The following is a 22,517-nucleotide window of genomic DNA, read 5'->3' on the forward strand; positions in this document are numbered from 1 at the left end:
AGAGAGAGAAGCTGCGATTAGAAGCAGCATCAGTCACATTAAGAGTTTAGAGTCCGGCAACAAAACCATCCTTCATGTTGGGGTCCCCTCGGTGTTGTGTTTCTCTTTTAATAATGAGGGGGGAGGGAGGAGAGGGAGGGAGGAGAGAGAGGGAGGGGAGAGGGAGGGAGAGAAGGAGAGGGAGGGAGGAGAGAGAGGGGGAGAGAGAGGAGAGAGAGAGGAGAGGGAGGAGGAACCTGTGCAGTATCGGTTCTGTTCATCACTTCGAGGCTCCTTGACTTCGCCAGTTTAAAGAGAAACTTTAAATGTCACATAAGTTTTGAACACATAACTTCACTTTGTCGTCAGTTTCTGTCAGGTTCATCCTGAGTGGGCGGGGCCAGTAAAACTCATATTGTACCCAGATTGTGTCAAATCATGATGCGTTATCACCTGTAATATCAGCAGAAGAGTGAGTATTGACCCCTGATGGTGAGCGTTGGTTCTATCGTGTGTCCAGAGCAGCAGGTGGTCCAGATAGAATCCGTTCCTGTTAGCTGCTGGCAGCGCCAACGCTCTGCTGTGATTGGATCAGCTGGAGTGGGCATTCATCCTCCTGTCTGTCTGTCTGTCTGTCTGTCTGTCTGTCTGTCTGTCTGTCTGTCTGTCTGTCTGTCTGTCTGTCTGTCTGTCTGTCTGTAGGGTCTGGACAATGTGCACAAGCAGCGAGTGGCCGAGGTTCTGAGTGACGCTGAGGCTCGTGAGAAGCAGCGCAGCCGCGAGAGCCTGACCTCCGACACGGTGAAGTACGAGAGCGGGCCGGACGGCGGCGAGGAAGTGAGTATGAGCGTGGAGTGGAACGGGGTAAGTACAGTACACAGCCCGCCGTGCTCACACACACACACACACACACACACACACACACACACACACACACACACACACACACACACACACACACACACACACACACACACCAGAAATAATGGAAGGTTTCAGTGAAATCACTGGTCTGAATGGTCCGAGCGGCGGCGGCAGCAGCAGCGTAGCAGCAGCAGCAGCAGCAGCAGCAGCAGCAGCAGCAGCAGCAGCAGCAGCAGCAGCAGCAGCAGCAGCAGCAGCAGCAGCAGCAGATAAACTCTGCTCACAGCTGATCCCTCTCATGGCAACAGTCGTCTTGGCGCCGCCTAAGCAGCCAATCAGCATCATTCCCCGGCTCTCCGGCAGGTTTCTGCAGATGCATGAACGTCTCTGAGCTCTGCAGATTCAGAGCTTCTGTTTGCTCCAGAAAATCACAAGAAATCAAATAATATCGAGTTATAATGCTGATATTTCTGGAAAAGGCCAATATTGTCATCATTTCACTTTTGTTTCTTTGTTTTGTGTCGGGGTGTTGAACGTGGGCCAACAATCCTGCCGCCAAACCACCGAGCACATTTTAAACATTTCAAGGAAAATAGAGATTTTAAAGCTGAGATGGAATCACCAGTGATTCTTCACAGGAAGTGTCATAAAGCTCGAGCATATAGGTCTTCAAGACACATCAGATCAAATAAACTGACAGTCGTCCGTCCATCACCTGACTCAACACGTCCTCCTGGGCTCTGTACTGTACTGCTGCTGTCTTCATGTGTGTGTGTGTGTGATGATCTGCTGCCTGTTTCCTGCTCTTTATTCTTTATTCCCTGTTTTCTTTGCTTTGTCAGCATGTGAGGAAGGACGGGCTGTTGAGTTCAAAAGGAGTCTGATATGGAGCCATAATCCCCCGATATAGAGATTAAATGTCCTTTTGGAAATCTAAGATTTCAGGAATCGACTCCTAAAAATGTCAAGAAAACTCAGATAACTTCATCAGTCGTGACTCAGTTTGTTTCATTAGCAGCATAAAGACGTGATGAACGAGCAGCCGCAGCTTTTCAAATCTGAACCTTCAGCCCTTCGTTCCTCTGTCTTCACTCTGGGGCAATACCCCTAACCCCCACTGGGGGCAGATACCCCTAACCCCCACTGGGGGACGATACCCCTAACCCCCACTGGGGACAGATACCCCTAACCCCCACTGGGGACAGATACCCCTAACCCCCACTGGGGACGATACCCCTAACCCCCACTGGGGGCAGATACCCCTAACCCTCACTGGGGGCAGATACCCCTAACCCCCACTGGGGGACGATACCCCTAACCCCCACTGGGGACAGATACCCCTAACCCCCACTGGGGACAGATACCCCTAACCCTCACTGGGGGACGATACCCCTAACCCCCACTGGGGACGATACCCCTAACCCCCACTGGGGGCAGATACCCCTAACCCTCACTGGGGGCAGATACCCCTAACCCCCACTGGGGGACGATACCCCTAACCCCCACTGGGGACAGATACCCCTAACCCTCACTGGGGGACGATACCCCTAACCCCCACTGGGGGCAGATACCCCTAACCCCCACTGGGGACAGATACCCCTAACCCTCACTGGGGGCAGATACCCCTAACCCCCACTGGGGGACGATACCCCTAACCCCCACTGGGGGCAGATACCCCTAACCCTCACTGGGGACAGATACCCCTAACCCTCACTGGGATCTTTTCCACCAGAAAGAACCAGGTTCTAGTTCTGGTCCAGGGCTGAATTTAGCACCAGTTCTTTGTCTTTCCACCTCTAAAGCCCCGGCCTACCAGGGGCTAACGGGTGCTAAGCTGGCCCCCCATCGTTGCGGGGCCAGAGCGGGGCCCAACATGTTTTCAGCTGGGGGCGGAGTCATCGCTACCGACAAGGTGGAAGAGACGCTGAACTCCATTTCTGAAATCTCCAGCGAACTTCCCCGAACGTCTAAAAACCCCGATAGAGCGACAAGGAGACTCAATGTTTTCTGGCTCGAGGTTCCGGGTTAACCCTAACCCACTAGATGGAGCGACCCGGACCAAACCACTGTTCCAGTCCGTCTCCTGGTTCCTGGATCCTGCCGGCGCTGCGTTGGGGGAATCAGTGACGTAGCACGTTCTGGAGGGACGTAGTGACGTTGCTCTACTGGCTCCATGACCATGGAAACACAACTGCTTCTCTGGAGCTGCTCATTAAGAACTGAACTAGAACCTGAACTAGAACCTGGTTCTTTTTGGTGGAAAAGCCCTGAGATCATGCAAACCTCAGACGCAGTCTCTGCACACTGTGCACAGAGCACCACCCTGTGGCCAAGCATTGGAATTGCATCCAAACCCCAAAGTTTCATAGCGAGAGCGATAGGTACTTTATTACTCTTGAAGGAAATTATTATTTTAACTGTTTAATGCTTTTATGCTCCAGTATTATATATTATCATAATTATTTAATATAACTAAATTAATCTTTAAATCAATATAATATTTATAATTCGATTCCAAACAAGCATTTTCAGTTGATCCTTGTTTTTTTAACAAATTAATAAAAATAAATACATTATTGTCAAATTGATATATTTTTAAAAAGCAACTTTTTCAAATTGCTTGAATTTAATTATCAACAATGATCATTTATCATAAATAATTTAATTAAATGTGTTAATTAAATTCAGCTGTTTTTTATATCTACTTTTAATTCATTAAAAATGTTTGCTTATTAATCAGCTTATATTTCTACAGCTGAGTTTGTGTCTTTTTTATAGTTTATTTCTCGATAATCATCTACTTCAACACAATATTTCTCATAAAATGTTATAAATATAGAATGCATCAATTGATATTTTTTTAAGTCCAGCTAAAATTTATACAATATTAATCCCTCAATATTTTTTTATTTTCACACATGTAGATACTGGATTAAAAACTGCAGTCTTGTGTGTATTTATATGCTTGGTGTGTTTGAGTCGTTGTGACAGTTTGATCCTCCGTGAAAAAACCTGAAAACTTCTCTCATGACTGTTTTCTCCTCCTCCTCCTCCTCCTCCTCCTCTTCCTCACTAATATCTGCTTTCAAACTGCCTGTTTTTTTCTATTCACCGTTCTGTATTCTCTCTCTCTCTCTCCCTCTCTCTCTCCCTCTCTCTCTCCCTCCCTCTCTCTCTCTCTCTCTCTCTCTCTCTCTCTCCCTCTCTCTCTCCCTCCCCCCCCCCCCCCCCCCCTCGCTCCGTGTGGCCGGCAGCTGTAACTCCAGATGCCTTGTAACGGTTCTAAAACACTTGACTTCTGCATGACGGACGCTTCCTCCACCCTCCAGCTTCCTCTAGCTTCCCCCAGCTTCCTCCGCCCCTCAGCTTCCTCCACCCTCCAGCTTCCTCTAGCTTCCCCCAGCTTCCTCCACCCTCCAGCTTCCTCTAGCTTCCCCCAGCTTCCTCCACCCTCCAGCATCCTCCACCCTCCAGCTTCCTCTAGCTTCCCCCAGCTTCCTCCGCCCCCCAGCATCCTCCACCCTCCAGCTTCCTCTAGCTTCCCCCAGCTTCCTCCGCCCCCCAGCTTCCTCCACCCTCCAGCTTCCTCTAGCTTCCCCCAGCTTCCTCCGCCCTCCAGCTTCCTCCGCCCCCCAGCTTCCTCCGCCCCCTAGCTTCCTCCACCCCCCAGCTTCCTCCACCCTCCAGCTTCCTCTAGCTTCCCCCAGCTTCCTCCGCCCCCCAGCTTCCTCCGCCCTCCAGCTTCCTCCGCCCTCCAGCTTCCTCTAGCTTCCCCCAGCTTCCTCCGCCCCCCAGCTTCCTCCACCCTCCAGCTTCCTCTAGCTTCCCCCAGCTTCCTCCGCCCCCCAGCTTCCTCCACCCCCCAGCTTCCTCCACCCTCCAGCTTCCTCTAGCTTCCCCCAGCTTCCTCCGCCCCCCAGCTTCCTCCGCCCTCCAGCTTCCTCCGCCCTCCAGCTCACTCAGCTTGTCTTTTCTCGGGCCTGGAGTCCCCCAGACGTACCTGTAGCGTTCCCAGCACAGAGTTCTGGGCGACGGGTTCCTGTTAGAGCCGGGAGACAGTCCTTCAGACTCTGCTGTCCTTCCTCTTTCTCCTCAACGTCTCAACGCGTCTTTAAACTGTCTTTTCTCTGTAAATCAGCTGTGAGGGACCCTGAGAGGAGACAGACACTTTGTCCTCTCTCATCCAAAATATCCACAGAAGTGATCATCAGACAACTGCAGATACAAGGAGGTGTCCGGCGGTTGAGAGGGAACCTTTAATGAAGGGAAAGAACAGAAATAATCAACTAGCTCAGCGATGAACAGCAGAAGTTTCTCTTCCGTTAGAGAACAAACTCCTGAAGAAACAGAAAATCTGTTCAGTGAAAATGTTCTTATGAAATATTATTAAAGAGTTGAAGAAATATCTACTATGAATTACTAATTCCAGGAAATACATCAGATGACAGAACATGTCCCGTCATTACAATCTGATCATAAATGTTCCTCAAGTTAAACAAATCAAACATGTTGGGATGAAACAGCAAGAAGGAACCATGAGCAGCTTCATGATGCAGCTGAGAACTTCAGGAAGGTTCCAGAGGACGGACGTTCACACAGTGACTCTAAATGATCCCAGAAAGACGCAGCCGAGGCTAAAAGACTCTCAATGAACATTTAGAACCACAGAATAAGCTTTTACTGATGTCATATAGCTCCGAGGTGTAGAGACCTCCAAAAGAGACGTCGGTAGTAGAGAAGTACAGAATGACCAGTTTGGCAGTCGGACAAAGAAAACATTCAACATGAACACAAATAGAATGACGGAACTGAAAACGTCTTATATTGCAAATGTCCAGCTGGTTGGGAAATGTCCCCAAATGAACACTATATAAAGGTCTGAAGAGACGAACTGTTATTAGATTAGAAAAGGAAGTGATGGGCGTCATCCTGTAAATCATCTGGGAGGAAAACAGAAGGAAGGTCATGATGATTTAAAGCTCCTGGAATCAGTCAGCAGAGCAAAAGACTTCAAACTGATGGATGATTGGAAAGTTTCCTTCTTTAGAATCACGTCCAAATCCAGAGTGGGACTTCCTGTCTTTTCAAAATAAAACTTTCAAACCTGTTGATGTGAAACATGACGTCCGTCTGGTCAGAACGCTCAGAGTTCAATCCTCCTCCTCCTCCTCCTCCTCCTCCTGCTCTTCATCTTCCTCTTCCTCCTCCTGCACTTCATCTTCCTCTTCCTCTTGCTGCTCCTCCTGCTCTTCATCTTCCTCTTCCTCCTCCTGCTCCTCCTGTTCTTCATCTTCCTCTTCCTCTTGCTCCTCCTCCTGCTCTTCATCTTCCTCTTCCTCTTGCTGCTTCTCTTGCTCTTCCTCTTGCTGCTTCTCCTCCTCCTGCTCCTCCTGCTCCTCCTCCTCCTGCTCTTCCTCTTCCTGCTCCTCCTGCCCCTCTTGCTCTTCCTGCTCTTCCTCTTGCTGTTCCTCCTGCTCTTCATCTTCCTCTTCCTCTTGCTGCTTCTCCTCCTCCTCCTCCTGCTCTTCATCTTCCTCTTCCTCTTGCTGCTCCTCCTCCTCCTCCTGCTCTTCATCTTCCTCTTCCTCTTGCTGCTTCTCCTCCTCCTGCTCCTCCTGCTCTTCCTCCTCCTGCTCTTCCTCTTCCTGCTCCTCCTCTTGCTGCTCCTCCTCCTCCTGCTCTTCATCTTCCTCCTGCTCCTCCTCTTGCTGCTCCTCCTCCTCCTGCTCTTCATCTTCCTCCTGCTCTTCCTCTTGCTGCTCCTCCTCCTCATCTTCCTCCTGCACTTCATCTTCCTCTTCATCCTCTTCCTCCTCTTCCTCCTCCTGCTCTTCATCTTCCTCCTGCACTTCATCTTCCTCTTCATCCTCTTCCTCCTGCTGCTCCTCCTGCTCTTCATCTTCCTCTTCCTCCTCCTGCTCCTCCTGCTCTTCATCTTCCTCTTCATCCTCCTGCTCTTCATCTTCCTCTTCCTATTGCTGCTTCTCTTGCTCTTCCTCTTGCTGCTTCTCCTCCTCCTGCTCCTCCTGCTCTTCATCTTCCTCCTGCTCTTCCTCTTCCTGCTCCTCCTGTTGCTGCTGCTCCTCCTCTTGCTCTTCCTCTTCCTGCTCTTCCTCTTGCTGCTCCTCCTCCTGCTCCTGCTCCTCCTGCTCTTCCTCCTCCTGCTCCTCCTCCTCAGTTTTTCCCTCTGTGAGCTACTGGAGCTCCTCCTCTGTTAGGAGCTCCAGAGGAGGAGCTCTGGTCACTGTGTGTCCTGTGCGGTGGTTCCAGACTCCAGCGTTGTGGTCGCCAGGCTGGTTGAAGCGGTGGGGTTCCTGCACGACGCTCGCCCAGCCGCTGTATATCTGTATATAGATGTTTGGGGGATGTTTCTGCTGTAATTGTTGCATTTGTTTAAAAAGTGTAAAAGCTTGGACTCCTCCTGCTACTAATCTCTTTCTGCATGTGCTCTGTCCTGTTGGTGCATCTGACTCTTTGTCTTTCTTAACTTCTAATAAAACCTCAAGTCTTTGCTCACCTGGACTTCAGCCTGTCGCCTCTTGTTTCCTCCTCCTTCCTTTTTATCTGTGGCTTCATAACCGAGCGGCTCTCAGCCGTTAACACCGCAACACGAACCCTGCTGCTGCTGTGGCCGCCGGCAGAGCCGCGCATCAGAGCCCCTCATCAGAGCCCCGCATCAGAGCCCCGGATCAGAGCCCCGCATCAGAGCCCCGCATCAGAGCCCCTCATCAGAGCCCCGCATCAGAGCCCCTCATCAGAGCCCCTCATCAGAGCCCCTCATCAGTCCCACAGTCCCACTCTTCATCCAATCCTTCAATCAGACAATGTGACTCACTCCAGGAACTCCCTGGAACCTGCAGCACGTTGTCATCCAGAGCTCCACAATTCAAATTCCACAATAATAGTCTAGTACATCTTATGAGACTGATCTAAACAAACTGTCTGTCATTTCCTGTTAAACAGGTGGTGCCCCGATTATTATTATACATTTTTGTTAATAATTAATGATTATCTTTGACCATTATTAGTCCTGATCAGAAGCCAAACTGTCCGACGCACAGTCAATGTTCCCTACATAGTGGTGCCTCATGTTCCCTACATAGTGGTGCCTCATGTTCCCTACATAGTGGTGCCTCATGTTCCCTACATAGTGGTGCCTCATGTTCCCTACATAGTGGTGCCTCATGTTCTCTACATAGTGGTGCCTCATGTTCCCAACATAGTGGTGCCTCATGTTCCCAACGTAGTGGTGCCTCATGTTCCCAACATAGTGGTGCCTTGTGTTCCCAACATAGTGGTGCCTCATGTTCCCAACATAGTGGTGCCTCGTGTTCCCAACATAGTGGTGCCTCATGTTCCCAACATAGTGGTGCCTCGTGTTCCCAACGTAGTGGTGCCTCATGTTCCCAACGTAGTGGTGCCTCATGTTCCCAACATAGTGGTGCCTTGTGTTCCCAACATAGTGGTGCCTCATGTTCCCAACATAGTGGTGCCTTGTGTTCCCAACATAGTGGTGCCTCATGTTCCCAACATAGTGGTGCCTCGTGTTCCCAACATAGTGGTGCCTCGTGTTCCCAACATAGTGGTGCCTCGTGTTCCCAACATAGTGGTGCCTCGTGTTCCCAACATAGTGGTGCCTCGTGTTCCCAACATAGTGGTGCCTCGTGTTCCCAACATAGTGGTGCCTCATGTTCCCTACATAGTGGTGCCTCATGTTCCCAACGTAGTGGTGCCTCCTGTTCCCAACATAGTGGCGGCTCATGTTCCCTACATAGTGGCGCCTCATGTTCCCTACATAGTGGCGGCTCATGTTCCCTACATAGTGGCGCCTCATGTTCCCAACGTAGTGGTGCCTCATGTTCCCAACATAGTGGTGGCTCATGTTCTCTACATAGTGGCGGCTCATGTTCCCTACATAGTGGCGGCTCATGTTCCCTACATAGTGGTGCCTCATGTTCCCAACGTAGTGGTGCCTCATGTTCCCAACATAGTGGTGGCTCATGTTCTCTACATAGTGGCGGCTCATGTTCCCTACATAGTGGCGGCTCATGTTCCCTACATAGTGGTGCCTCATGTTCCCAACATAGTGGTGGCTCATGTTCCCTACATAGTGGTGCCTCATGTTCCCAACGTAGTGGTGCCTCATGTTCCCAACATAGTGGTGGCTCATGTTCTCTACATAGTGGCGGCTCATGTTCCCTACATAGTGGCGGCTGATGTTCCCTACATAGTGGTGCCTCATGTTCCCAACGTAGTGGTGGCTCATGTTCCCAATGTAGTGGTGGCTCATGTTCCCAATGTAGTGGTGCCTCATGTTCCCAATGTAGTGGTGCCTCATGTTCCCAATGTAGTGGTGCCTCATGTTCCCAACGTAGTGGTGCCTCATGTTCCCAACATAGTGGTGGCTCATGTTCCCAACATAGTGGTGGCTCATGTTCCCTACATAGTGGCGGCTCATGTTCCCTACATAGTGGTGCCTCATGTTCCCAACATAGTGGTGGCTCATGTTCCCAATGTAGTGGTGCCTCATGTTCCCAATGTAGTGGTGCCTCATGTTCCCAATGTAGTGGTGCCTCATGTTCCCAACGTAGTGGTGCCTCATGTTCCCAACATAGTGGTGGCTCATGTTCCCAACATAGTGGTGGCTCATGTTCCCTACATAGTGGCGGCTCATGTTCCCTACATAGTGGTGCCTCATGTTCCCAACATAGTGGTGGCTCATGTTCCCAATGTAGTGGTGCCTCATGTTCCCAATGTAGTGGTGCCTCATGTTCCCAATGTAGTGGTGCCTCATGTTCCCAACGTAGTGGTGCCTCATGTTCCCAACATAGTGGTGGCTCATGTTCCCAACATAGTGGTGGCTCATGTTCCCTACATAGTGGTGCCTCATGTTCCCAACATAGTGGTGGCTCATGTTCCCAATGTAGTGGTGCCTCATGTTCCCAATGTAGTGGTGCCTGACAATTCAACAATAAAACCAGAATTCACTTTCTTTTCTGAATATATTAAAAGTTAGAAAAAGCTTAAACGTATAGTGAAAAGTTTTAGATTATATAGAGAAACTACACCATAATATCACTTGTCTCATTCATTCTCGTCCCATTTTAATCTAGAATGTTAAATCTTAACTTGTATCGAGCAAACAGACAGTGATATTATATATTTATAGGCATTTTACAAAATTTTTATAACTTCATTTTATCTCCTACAAACTTTGGGTATAACATTAAAATATTTCACTAATATTGTGTAAATCACCTCCAGCAGGTTCGTCTTGGTTCTGAGGCACAAACTTCTTCTGCTGCAGAACTCAACATAACACCGGGAGACTAATATAATACCGGTCCACGTGTTCACACACCAAACAAATCTTACCAGGACAGTTTATCAGAGTTTGACTACACACTATGGAAGTGGTAATACAACCAATGGTCCTAAAGCTCAAGATATTATTCCAGATGTTTCAATCTGAAAGCAGCCATGACTGAGGACACTGGTCTGATACTGAAGTGTCGTCTGTATTTATACTCCTTCACTGAGTACATCACTCCTATACTTCATGGTTTTCATAGCACAGCGCTGTATGGGAGCAGTATAGTCGTAGTATCGAACAATAGTGCTGGTGCTACTCAGTCTGGTGGAGAAATGCTGCTAAAGTTGAAACGGCAAGCTGAAAGTGTGTATTTATACCATATATATATTTATATATATCACCCTGTCTTCAGCATACAGTCACAGTCTGACACTGGCTGGACCAGCACCATGGAGAGAAACTACTGGCAGGAGCTGCAATGTTCACCTGTTCTATGCACACATGTACAGGATGTGGTTGCATCACAAGAACAAAGCACAGCTACACCTAGTGGCCCGGCATGCAAACTGCAGCCTCTGTTAGCATTTCTGAGGATTCAGAATGTTGGCGATTGTGACCATTTCCTGTTCGTCGTTCTTCTGCAAACGTGTGTGTGTGTGTGTGTGTGTGTGTGTGTGTGTGTGTGTGTGTGTGTGTGTGTGTGTGTGTGTGTGTGTGTGTGTGTGTGTGTGTGTGTGTGTGTGTGTGTGTGTGTGTGTGTGTGTGTGTGTGTGTGTGTGTGTGTGTGTGTGTGTGTGTGTGTGTGTGTGTGTGTGTGTGTGTGTGTGTGTGTGTGTGTGTGTGTGTGTAACGTTGTGTTGTTTTCCCTCCAGGACGGCTCTGGCTCTCTGAAGAGGAGCGGCTCCTTCAGCAAACTGCGAGCGTCCATCAGGCGCAGCAGCGAGAAACTCGTCCGCAAGCTGAAGGGCGGCTCGGCCCGAGACAGTGACCCTAAAAACCCCGGGTAACTATTTACCCCCCAGCCCCCGGCCTCGGGGAGACCCTCTGTACGCCTGGGACGACAGATTCACTAACCAAACGCACGGCGCTGGCTCTTTGGTGGTGAAACGTTGAAGCTGTTTGCACACGAAACCATGGACACAAACACAGCACCTCCTTTTCCCATCGCATCTGGTGACCTTTGGTTACCCGTTGTTCCCATTATTTACCGTTGATTACCTTCAGTAGTCTTTCTTTACATTTGGTTACCTGAAGCCGCGGTCCCACTGTAGTCCATGCCGGAGCAGAGCGGGGTGGGAGGGAGGGTACGGTACGGTATGGTACGGTATGGTATGGTATGGTATGGTACGGTATGGTATGGTATGGTACGGTACGGTACGGTACGGTACGGTATGGTACGGTACGGTACGGTACGGTATGGTAAAGCGCACCCAGACCCAACTCTGTGGCGCCGTCCCACCAGACAGTACGTTTAAAATGTAGGCAGGGTTGTGAACGATGTGAGGACGTGTTGGGCGAAAAACGCAGAAGCAGCTCCTCCTGTCACTGAGAGGAGCGTCTGCACCTCGTCTGAACACCAGGGGGCAGCGTAGCGCCACATTTCAATAAACCAGTTCACTAAACAACCAGTGAGCACAAAGCGGCGGATGGGAACAACAACGCAGGTTTTATACGGCGAGGAGATATTTAAATATCGCTGCTTTATATCGTCACTGACCAATCAGCAGACTGCTGTGTTGTAGCTCCGCCTTCTGGAACCGTACCGCTGTGCTCGCCACCTGAACGGAGGAGGAGGATGAACAACTGGAACCGGTGGTTACGCTTTCTTCCAACGTTTGTCAGTAGGACCCATGAAATTCCGTCCCGGCACAAACGCTGTGGTGCGACCGCGGCTTTAATTACCTTTATTTACCATCGGTTACTATCAGTTACCATCGGTCACCATCGGTTACCGTCGGTCACCGTCGGTTACCGTCAGTTACTATCAGTTACCATCGGTCACCATCGGTTACCGTCGGTCACCGTCGGTTACCGTCAGTTACTATCAGTTACCATCGGTCACCATCGGTTACCGTCGGTCACCATCGGTTACCGTCAGTTACTATCAGTTACCATCGGTTACCATCGGTCACCATCGGTTACCGTCAGTTACCATCGATTACCATCGGTTACCGTCAGTTACCATCGATTACCGTCGGTTACCATCGATTACCGTCGGTTACCATCGATTACCGTCGGTTACCATCGGTTACCGTCGGTTACCATCGGTTACCGTCAGTTACCATCGTTTTCTGTTTGTCACCATCGGTTTGCTTCAGGTTCATTTTCAAAAGCCAAATTCTGAATGTTTGAAAATCTTTAAATCAAATTGAGTCGTTTAGTTTTTATACGGGTGAAGTTTTCTGAGGTAAAAGTGCAATATATTCAGAAAAAATATTCTCAGAAGGAGAAACAGTATTTTGAAATGAAACCATTAGTATTTTGGTGAGTAAATGGTTTCATTTCATTTTGAAAGCTTTTAATAGAAACGGTTTGTATTTTGATCAAATAGAATTTAGTGAATATTCTGTGACTCTAAAGACGAAGTAAATAATTTAAGTGTAATAATTTATTTAAAGAAGACGGTTAGAGAGCAATAGAACTTAAAGTAGAAGGAACTACTCAGATTTTATTAAACAATATTTAGTTTGCCATATTTAGAAAGTATTCTGGACAAAAACTTTGTATTATACTTACATACAATTTACAAATGCTTATAGTTTTTTTTTATAAGAGACAATAAATGAAATGGAAAAAATAATAAAACATTCAGATATCAAAATTTATTTTTATTACATGAAGGAATTGTTAATAAATATATACAGAATCTGAATTGTACTATTTATTGTTAACAGTTGTAAAATGAGAAATATGTGAATATCAAGAAGGGAAAATACTTTTAAAAGATTTTGTAAAAAGGTTCATATACTGAGAAGAAAATATCTGGATGTAAAACTTTTAGTACTTCCAATGAAATTGAAATTTGTTACAAAAAGTAAAAATATATTAAGAATTTTCAGTTTGAAACTTTAATAAAATACTTAAAGAGGCAAAATTCTACTAAAATTGTTTTAGAAATAAACCCTTTAAAATGTATTAACATTATATTAATAAAATTTGCAAAATTCCAAATGTTGGTATAAACTATTAACTATAGTAAATTTAATCCTCTAAACCTTCTGAAAAATATTTTTACAGACAAAGTTAAAAGTGTCATTTTTATTAATACAAATGTTTGATCATTTTAAGAACAAAAAGTTTCGATAATAATCCAAATGACACTAAAATATTGAATTACAACAAAGTAATTTTTTTTTTTTTTTTTTAATATTTTGACTCGAGATGAAAAATGGAATTTGGAATAAAAACTTTGTTACCTTGATAAAATGTGAAGAATTATTTAGTGATGGAATTATTAGGGAATAATATTAAAACTAGGAATGCAGGAATGCACCGATACCACTTCTTTAGAGTACGAGTATGAGTACTAACCTTTAGCTACTTGCTGGTACCGAGTACCGATACGAGTACTTCTTAAAAGCCATTAAGCCCAATTCCTACTCCAAACACTAGGGGGAGGCGGTGTTGCTGTGAAACGGTTCTGAACAAACTCCACATCGACGCAACGCGTGACGTCATGTGAAACTTGCCGGGTTGTATCGCGAAGCTTTTACGAATACGAGTACAAGTACCAGTACTCCATGCAGTGTCGGACCTGATACTGGTATCGGTATTGGTATCGGTGCATCGCTAATGAAAGCAGTAAGAAATATTAAAGTGGGACTTGTAAAGGGAAAAATATATTTTTGATGGAAAAACATGAGAACGATAGTAAAGTAGAAGAAAAACTGGTCATACTGTTTATTATAAGATCGTATATAATATACATTATATACATGGAGTGTTGATAAAAAACAGATGTCGACCTTCAGAGATCATTTTTCATGAACCAAAGCAGTGGATGAAATGGGAAAACAAAGTGCTTTGATCTCCGCGGTGGTGCTGCCGCCCGCGGCGCTGCCGCCCGCGCTGCCGCCCGCGCTGCTGGTGCTGCTGCCGCCCGCGGCGCTGCCGCCCGCGCTGCCGCCGCCGCCGGCAGTCACGTTACCTTATTTCTTACACATGAAGAAGAAAGCAGCGTCACTCTGACGCCGCTGGACTTTAGTATTTCCGACATTCTGAGGTTTTTTCTCTGCACGGTGGATTTCAGGCTTTTGGGGGGGTTCTTTTGATTTGTGAATAAATGTTCTGTTTCCATGGCAACGTGTGCGTGCATGAATCCTTTGGGGTTTTTTTGCTTTCTGTGCTTTTCCTCCCTGCATGGCTCACGATGAAGACCGTGTCATCTTCATCATCGTCGTCAGTAATGTGAAGTCGCAGCAGAAGACTTGTCTCACTGAATGATAAGGACATAAAGACAAAGAATAATGATTCAGAAACAGTCTCAACCTGTTTCACAGTTTATTCAACACATCAGACCTGGAAAATTATGAGCAGATTTTTCATTTGATTGCAGCAACATGCGTCCAAAAAAGTTGGAACGGGGCAACGGCGGCTTTTCTGGGCGAAGATGCTCAAAATCAATAATGTGACACAAACACTCTGAAGAAATGTTGAATCATTTGAGAAAAGTACTTCAATCTGGGTCCCAATTGTTTGGGGCGCCTGGGTTTTAGTTTCTTAGCTTTTTTGTGACGATTCCAACATGAACGGACAAAAACAACCAATAATTCTGAGTCGGCACTTTTTACCCTTTTTAGTTCTGGTTTGGTAATAAAGTCCCAATCCTAAAAATGTTGGGATGTTGAACTGGATGAATAGAAAGAGAATGTGATGATGAACAGAGCTTAGAAACTAGAATATATGAAAGCATGTTAATAGTGAAAGTTTTGAACTCTTTTTTAGATTTTCAATCTGGAAAGTGAACCAAAGACAAAAGTAGAAAAACAGTCATTTTCATTTTACAGAGATAAATTCTATAAAAGGAGCCCCTCACATTATTGGGACTAAAATATGATTATCTGATCCGTCACTCGTTGCTTTCAGTCTTTATTTGCCTTTACTACATTGCGCGTCCCAACTTTTTTGAGATCTGTTCCTGAGGTTTTCTCTGCTGCGTTGAGCAGATTTCCTCCTGAATCCCATCCTGCCTTCACACATTCAGACACCCTGAAAGACAAATTCTGCATTTTTTCTAAACGTTTCCACTTTAACTTGTGAATTCGTCGTCAAAACCAGCAAAAGAAAACGACCAAAGAATCATTTTCGACAACTGAAATCCAAAACAACTTTAACTTGAGTCATTTTATATGATAAATAAATACCAAATATCTTCAGTGTTAATTTACCATCGCCGAGTCGTAAATCTCAACCAAACTCTCGTTTCATAATTAGATTTATTGATATTTTCAGGACAAAACGATGAACTTTTTCTGCACTTTCATGTTACTGAAACCGGTTTTTGTGGTTTTCTTTTTTTTTTTTGCATGAACGCCTCAAATATCTCCTCAAGAGAAGCTCCCGGCCTGTTTGACAAGAAATAACCATCTGGATGGATGGATGATGGATGGATGGATGGATGATGGATGGATGATGGATGATGGATGGATGATGGATGGATGGATGATGGATGGAGGATGGATGATGGATGATGGATGGATGGAGGATGGATGATGGATGGATGGATGATGGATGGATGGATGGATGATGGATGGATGATGGATGGATGATGGATGGATGGATGATGGATGGAGGATGGATGATGGATGATGGATGGATGGAGGATGGATGATGGATGGATGGATGGAGGATGGATGATGGATGGATGGATGATGGATGATGGATGGATGATGGATGGATGGATGATGGATGGAGGATGGATGATGGATGGATGGATGATGGATGGATGATGGATGACTGGTGCCTCTTTCTGGTGATAAATATTCACCTGTAGAAATATTCCTCCTGAATGAGGATTGATCAATAAAGTTGGACTAAATGAGTGGAAGGGAAACACGGAGACTCAGAAAGTGGCACCAAACTTTCATCTTTAAATTGTGAATCTAACCTGTAAAATATCCTGAGTGTCATTAACCAACATGTCCACCGGGCTGACCTCCACCCTCTGACCTCCACCCTCTGACCTCCACCCTCTGACCTCTGCCCTGGACCCTCCCTGCATGCTGCAGCATGAAGCGCGCCCGCTCGCTGGGCGTTCTTAACGTGGCGGACGAGGCTGCAGGCGACGTCCAGCAAGTAAGAAACTGATTCAGACTCTGAGTCGCTTCAACCTTCATCCTGAGACACGAAGAGGGGTTAACCCTAACCCTAACCCCCACGAAGAGGGGTTAACCCTAACCCTAACCCCCACAAAGAGGGGTTAACCCTAACCCTAACCCCCACAAAGAGGGGTTAACCCTAACCCTAACCCCCACAAAGAGGGGTTAACCCTAACCCTAACCCCCACAAAGAGGGGTTAACCCTAACCCTAACCCCCACAAAGAGGGGTTAACCCTAACCCTAACCCCCACAAAGAGGGGTTAACCCTAACCCTAACCCTAACCCCCACGAAGAGGGGTTAACCCTAACCCTAACCCCCACGAAGAGGGGTTAACCCTAACCCTAACCCCCACGAAGAGGGGTTAACCCTAACCCTAACCCCCACGAAGAGGGGTTAACCCTAACCCTAACCCTAACCCCCACGAAGAGGGGTTAACCCTAACCCTAACCCCCACGAAGAGGGGTTAACCCTAACCCTAACCCTAACCCCCACGAAGAGGGGTTAACCCTAACCCCCACGAAGAGGGGTTAACCCTAACCCCCACGAAGAGGGGTTAACCCTAACCCTAACCCCCACGAAGAGGGGTTAACCCTAACCCTAACCCCCACGAAGAGGGGTTAACCCTAACCCTAACCCCCACGAAGAGGGGTTAACCCTAACCCCCACGAAGAGGGGTTAACCCTAACCCTAACCCCCACGAAGAGGGGTTAACCCTAACCCTAACCCCCACGAAGAGGGGTTAACCCTAATCCTAACCCTAACCCCCACGATGAGGGGTTAACCCTAACCCTAACCCCCACAGAGGGGTTAACCCTAATCCTAACCCTAACCCCCACGATGAGGGGTTAACCCTAACCCCCACAAAGAGGGGTTAACCCTAACCCTAACCCCCACAAAGAGGGGTTAACCCTAACCCCCACAAAGAGGGGTTAACCCTAACCCTAACCCCCACAAAGAGGGGTTAACCCTAACCCTAACCCTAACCCCCACGAAGAGGGGTTAACCCTAACCCTAACCCCCACGAAGAGGGGTTAACCCTAACCCTAACCCCCACGAAGAGGGGTTAACCCTAACCCTAACCCCCACGAAGAGGGGTTAACCCTAACCCTAACCCCCACGAAGAGGGGTTAACCCTAACCCTAACCCCCACGAAGAGGGGTTAACCCTAACCCTAACCCTAACCCCCACGAAGAGGGGTTAACCCTAACCCCCACGAAGAGGGGTTAACCCTAACCCTAACCCCCACGAAGAGGGGTTAACCCTAACCCTAACCCCCACGAAGAGGGGTTAACCCTAATCCTAACCCTAACCCCCACGATGAGGGGTTAACCCTAACCCTAACCCCCACAGAGGGGTTAACCCTAATCCTAACCCTAACCCCCACGATGAGGGGTTAACCCTAACCCTAACCCCCACAAAGAGGGGTTAACCCTAATCCTAACCCTAACCCCCACGATGAGGGGTTAACCCTAACCCTAACCCCCACAAAGAGGGGTTAACCCTAATCCTAACCCTAACCCCCACGAAGAGGGGTTAACCCTAACCCTAACCCCCACAAAGAGGGGTTAACCCTAACCCTAACCCCCACGAAGAGGGGTTAACCCTAATCCTAACCCTAACCCCCACGAAGAGGGGTTAACCCTAACCCCCACGAAGAGGGGTTAACCCTAATCCTAACCCTAACCCCCACGAAGAGGGGTTAACCCTAATCCTAACCCAAGAGAAGAAAGTCCAGTTCCCATCAAGCGAACACACAAAGAACTTTCTCTGTTCTTTCAGAGTCACTGAGCAGGAAGTGAGTCCAGTTGGTTCTGTAATAAGGAGCAGGTCACACGTTTCAGGACATCACTGATTTGAGGAGAGAAATTCTACCTCAGATTATAAAGATAAGCCACTTTATAATCCATGAGAAGGTTTGGATTCAAAAATACAAAAAGAAACAAATAGAGCCAAGATGAAATAAAGGAGGTTAAAAGTGACTAAGAAAGTAAAATGTCAGCCTCTGTTGGATGAAGAGAAATTCATAAAGTAAGTAAAGTTAAAAAAACTCAAATATTAAAAACACCAACAAATTGAATAAAGAGTTAAACTTGGATTAACAGACGTACAAAAGATTTGAATTAAACACTGAAATCATACTGAAGATAATAATGGCACTTTGAAAGCGGAATAAACGACTAAATACATTTTAATTAAATATAAAGTGAGAAATAAATGAGAAAGTTCACCCTGACCCTAACCCTGACCCTAACCCTGACCCTAACCCGGACCCTAACCCTAACCCCGACCCTAACCCCGACCCTAACCCTGACCCTAACCCTGACCCTAACCCTGACCCTAACCCTAACCCGGACCCTAACCCTGACCCTAACCCGGACCCTGACACTGACCCTAACCCCGACCCTGACCCTAACCCTAACCCGACCCTGACCCTGACACTGACCCTAACCCCGACCCTGACCCTGACCCTGACACTGACCCTAACCCCGACCCTGACCCTGACCCTGACACTGACCCTAACCCCGACCCTGACCCTGACCCTAACCCTAACCCCGACCCCGACCCTGACACTGACCCTAACCCCGACCCTGACCCGGACCCTAACCCTGACCCTAACCCTGACCCTGACACTGACCCTAACCCGGACCCTAACCCTGACCCTAACCCTGACCCTGACACTGACCCTAACCCCGACCCTGACCCTGACCCTAACCCCGACCCTGACCCTGACCCTAACCCTAACCCCGACCCTGACCCTAAACCTGACCCTGACCCTAACCCTGACCCTAACCCCGACCCTGACCCCGACCCTGACCCCGACCCTAACCCTAACCCCGACCCTGACCCTAACCCTGACCCTGACCCTAACCCTGACCCTAACCCTGACCCTGACCCCGACCCTGACCCTGACCGCCTCACAGCGGCTGACTCAGTGTTTGTGTTCATTGTTGCAGCAGCTTGAGGTTCAGCTTCTGGTGGAGGAATTCTGACTTTAACAATTAGTGGGAAAAGTCTGCGGCTCGTTAGCATCAAGCAAACGCACCGGGAAGACCTAGCCTCCGAGCTAACATTAGCTTTGAACGTCACAGATTGAAAGTGGCTGGTTAGCATGCTAACTCAATAGCCGTGATTTCAAAACTTTGAAGAAAATATTGTCAGCAGTTTTTTTCTCTTTCATTATTATTTCAAGTTTAACGGAAAAATTTCTTCCTTCAGGAGCGAAATAATCGTCTGAAGAAAAGCCGCGACCTGAGCGCTAGCCACGCCCACCTGAGCGCTAGCTACGCCGAAAACTAGCCACGCCCACCTGAGCGCTAGCCACGCCCACCTGAGCCCTAGCCACGCCCACCTGAGTGCATTGAAGGTCTTCTGAACGACCTTTGGACAACAGACCCTCCTCAGACCCCTAGAATCCTCTGACCCTCCTCAGACCTTCAGACGGTCCATGTGATAAGGCCCGGTCCAGCATTGTGTATCAGCTCATCCCGAACGTCCAGCAGCTGAAGACAAACCTGAGGAATGTTGCACCGATCATGGAGGCAGACGAAGTGCTTCTGTTTGAGAGAGCCACCGTTCTGGTTCTCCCACCAGCAGTGCAAAGAGCAGCGTGACGCCCACAGGTTTGAAAAGAGTCCTCGCACCATCCTGAGTCCCTTGACGTACCCTTGGACCCTCATAACATCCTCAGACCCTTGGACCATCATCAGACCGTCGGAGTCTCCCTGGACCCTCAGAGAGTCTTCAAACCCTCAGACTGTCCACGGACCCTAAGACAGTCTTTGGACCGTCCTCGGCCATCCTCTGACCTTCAGATCCCAAACTGTCCTTGGACCTCCAGAGAGTGTTTGGTTCTCTGGTCCGTCCTTGGACCCTCCAAGAGTCTTTTTACTCTCAAGCTCTCCCTGGACCCTGAGACCTTCCTCGGAACCTGAGACCTTCCCGGACCCTGAGATCTTCCCGGGCCCTGAAACCGTCCCCAGACCCTGAGATCTTCCCGGGCCCTGAAACCGTCCCCAGACCCTGAGACTTTCCCGGACCCTGAGACAGTCCTCGCTGTAAACATCAGTCTTTGAAGGTTCAGTGTCTCTCTGAGTCTTTACTCGCTGTACAGAGATTCTAAAGTACTTTAGGGACCCAGTCCTGCCAGGTTCTAAAGTACTTTGAGGTACATATTGTGATGAAACACTGACTGATTGGTGGAGGCAGTGGCAGTGGGCGGAGCCAAACAAATGAGTCCTGACAACAGCGACTCAATTTCAAATGTTCCAAGAAAAACTCAACTCCGTGCAGAAAGAGGCGTTTACTGTTATAATCAATTCAACCACTAGAGGTCGCATTCAGTCGTAACCTGTGACTTTCAGAAAGTTTATTTATGTGAGTTTTCAAGCACAAAGCGACTTAAACTGCTTTAAAGTCTTAAAGCTTAAATCGTTTACACTTAATAGAGTAAACGATCAGTCGCACCTAAGTACAAGTCATGACTGTAAACAAATACCTCATGAAAAGTTAAAAAATTGCGTATTGTTGCTGGTGTATAAGTCATTTATTTTTAGAGCTTTAACTTCAAGAAATATATTTTCTTGCTCTTTTTGTTGTCATACAGTGACATCTAGTGGTCACAGATAGTTTGTACGATATATTCTCATATTGACGTCACTTCTTAATGTAACTCTCATGATGACCAACCAAGATATTAAAAACAATGGAGGGTTTCTCGTCCAGAAAATACAATAATTTAGCAGCTCATTAAAAACAAAATAATTATTTAAAATGTTAGAGAATCACATTTAAACAGATTATAAAAGAGAAGGGTCTCACTGCTCCATACTTCACTTCAAATGAATTAGTAATGCGACAGCAGTTGGAGAAAGTACTGCCATCGTTGTGTCTTTTTAAAGGATTTGGCTCCGCCCACTGAGGTTTGATTTAACCAATCAGAACAGCCCTGACTCCCAAGAAGTGATTTTGCCTAAAACTGCAACTCTGCACTCAGTTGTCCTCCGATGACGTCTCTCCGTAGGCCGACTGGACGTTAGCTTAGCTCTGTTAGCTTAGCTCTGTTAGCTTAGCGCTGCACGCTACGATTTTATTCAAACTCCCGTTAAACCACTGAAAGGAAGATTGACAGAAACCTGGCAACCTGTCCAGGGAGTTTTGTCTTTGCTGCTTCGTGTCTGATTGACACGTTTTGTCTTTGATGTTTACGTCTTCTGGTTTTGTTCACGATGTTTTTCTGTGTATTTGTGTAATGAAGCTGGAAAGTCAAGAGAAAACTTTAGAAATACCAAAACTCATCAAATATGAGTCAAGGACAAAGAAAGAAAGAAATATCTGTTTTCATTTGTTCCGTTACCAAATTAAGAAGCATCTCCTGGGTATTAGCTGGATGTACTTACAATATTTAAATACTCTTGAAGCACATTAATACAGCAGCTGGAAATTAAACCTCAGACTAAGAATACATTCCTGGTACAAATACTGAAGGATTTATCATCTAATTATTGTTTTTCGTATAAAACACGTTAAACTTCTGCTGGCTGGTTGCTGATTAGCTTTTCCCGCCTTTTTCCCGCCTTTTTCCCGCCTTTTTCCCGCCAACTGAACTTTAACCTGCAAAGAATCCTGTTTCTTTTTGTTCAGAGAGAACTCAGTATATATTTAGATTCCGCATAAATAGATCAATTCTCTTACACTGGCAACAAGCTTGGATTGTAAATGTGAGGCTCCTAAAATATATTTGCATCTTCACTAGTTAGCATATGGGGGCGGGGGGGGGGGGGGGGGGGGGGTCTTATTAGTTATTAAACTGATTTTAAAACCAATTAACATTAAAAAGTTCATTCTGGCAAAGAATTTCAGGGAATGATAAATAAGTACTGAAAGGAATTTAATATCAAATAAAGGAACCACTGGTGTTTTAGTCATAAAGAAGCAGACAAACTTTATTTTCTTCTGGAAATTTAATCCGGATCAAAACACATTTTACCATTATTTTGGAATTCATTTAACTTTCTGGCTGCATTCATGTTGTCTTTTGTTTTT

The 22,517-nt window shown here is 47.0% G+C and overlaps 1 protein-coding gene across 5 annotated transcripts in view; it reads left to right on the forward strand.

Annotated features, from left to right (window-relative positions):
• The window catches only part of klc1a (kinesin light chain 1a), a 46,647-nt gene extending 24,437 nt beyond the window's left edge, over nucleotides 1–22,210 (forward strand). The window contains exons 13-16 of one of the 5 annotated variants that reach the window (XM_080480129.1): nucleotides 682–843; nucleotides 11,029–11,159; nucleotides 16,384–16,450; nucleotides 19,692–22,210. In XM_080480129.1, coding sequence (XP_080336255.1) covers nucleotides 682–843; nucleotides 11,029–11,159; nucleotides 16,384–16,450; nucleotides 19,692–19,772 — 441 coding nt within the window. In that variant the 3' untranslated portion in view covers nucleotides 19,773–22,210. Of the gene's footprint in view, nucleotides 1–681; nucleotides 844–4,097; nucleotides 4,201–11,028; nucleotides 11,410–16,383; nucleotides 16,451–19,691 lie in introns of those variants that run through there. The other 4 variants (XM_080480130.1, XM_080480131.1, XM_080480132.1 and 1 more) reach the window with 4 other exon arrangements.
• Nucleotides 22,211–22,517: the final 307 nt, after the last annotated feature.

The sequence above is a fragment of the Lipophrys pholis genome (genome assembly GCF_963383615.2).
Source record: "Lipophrys pholis genome assembly, chromosome: 14".
Taxonomy (NCBI): domain Eukaryota; kingdom Metazoa; phylum Chordata; class Actinopteri; order Blenniiformes; family Blenniidae; genus Lipophrys; species Lipophrys pholis.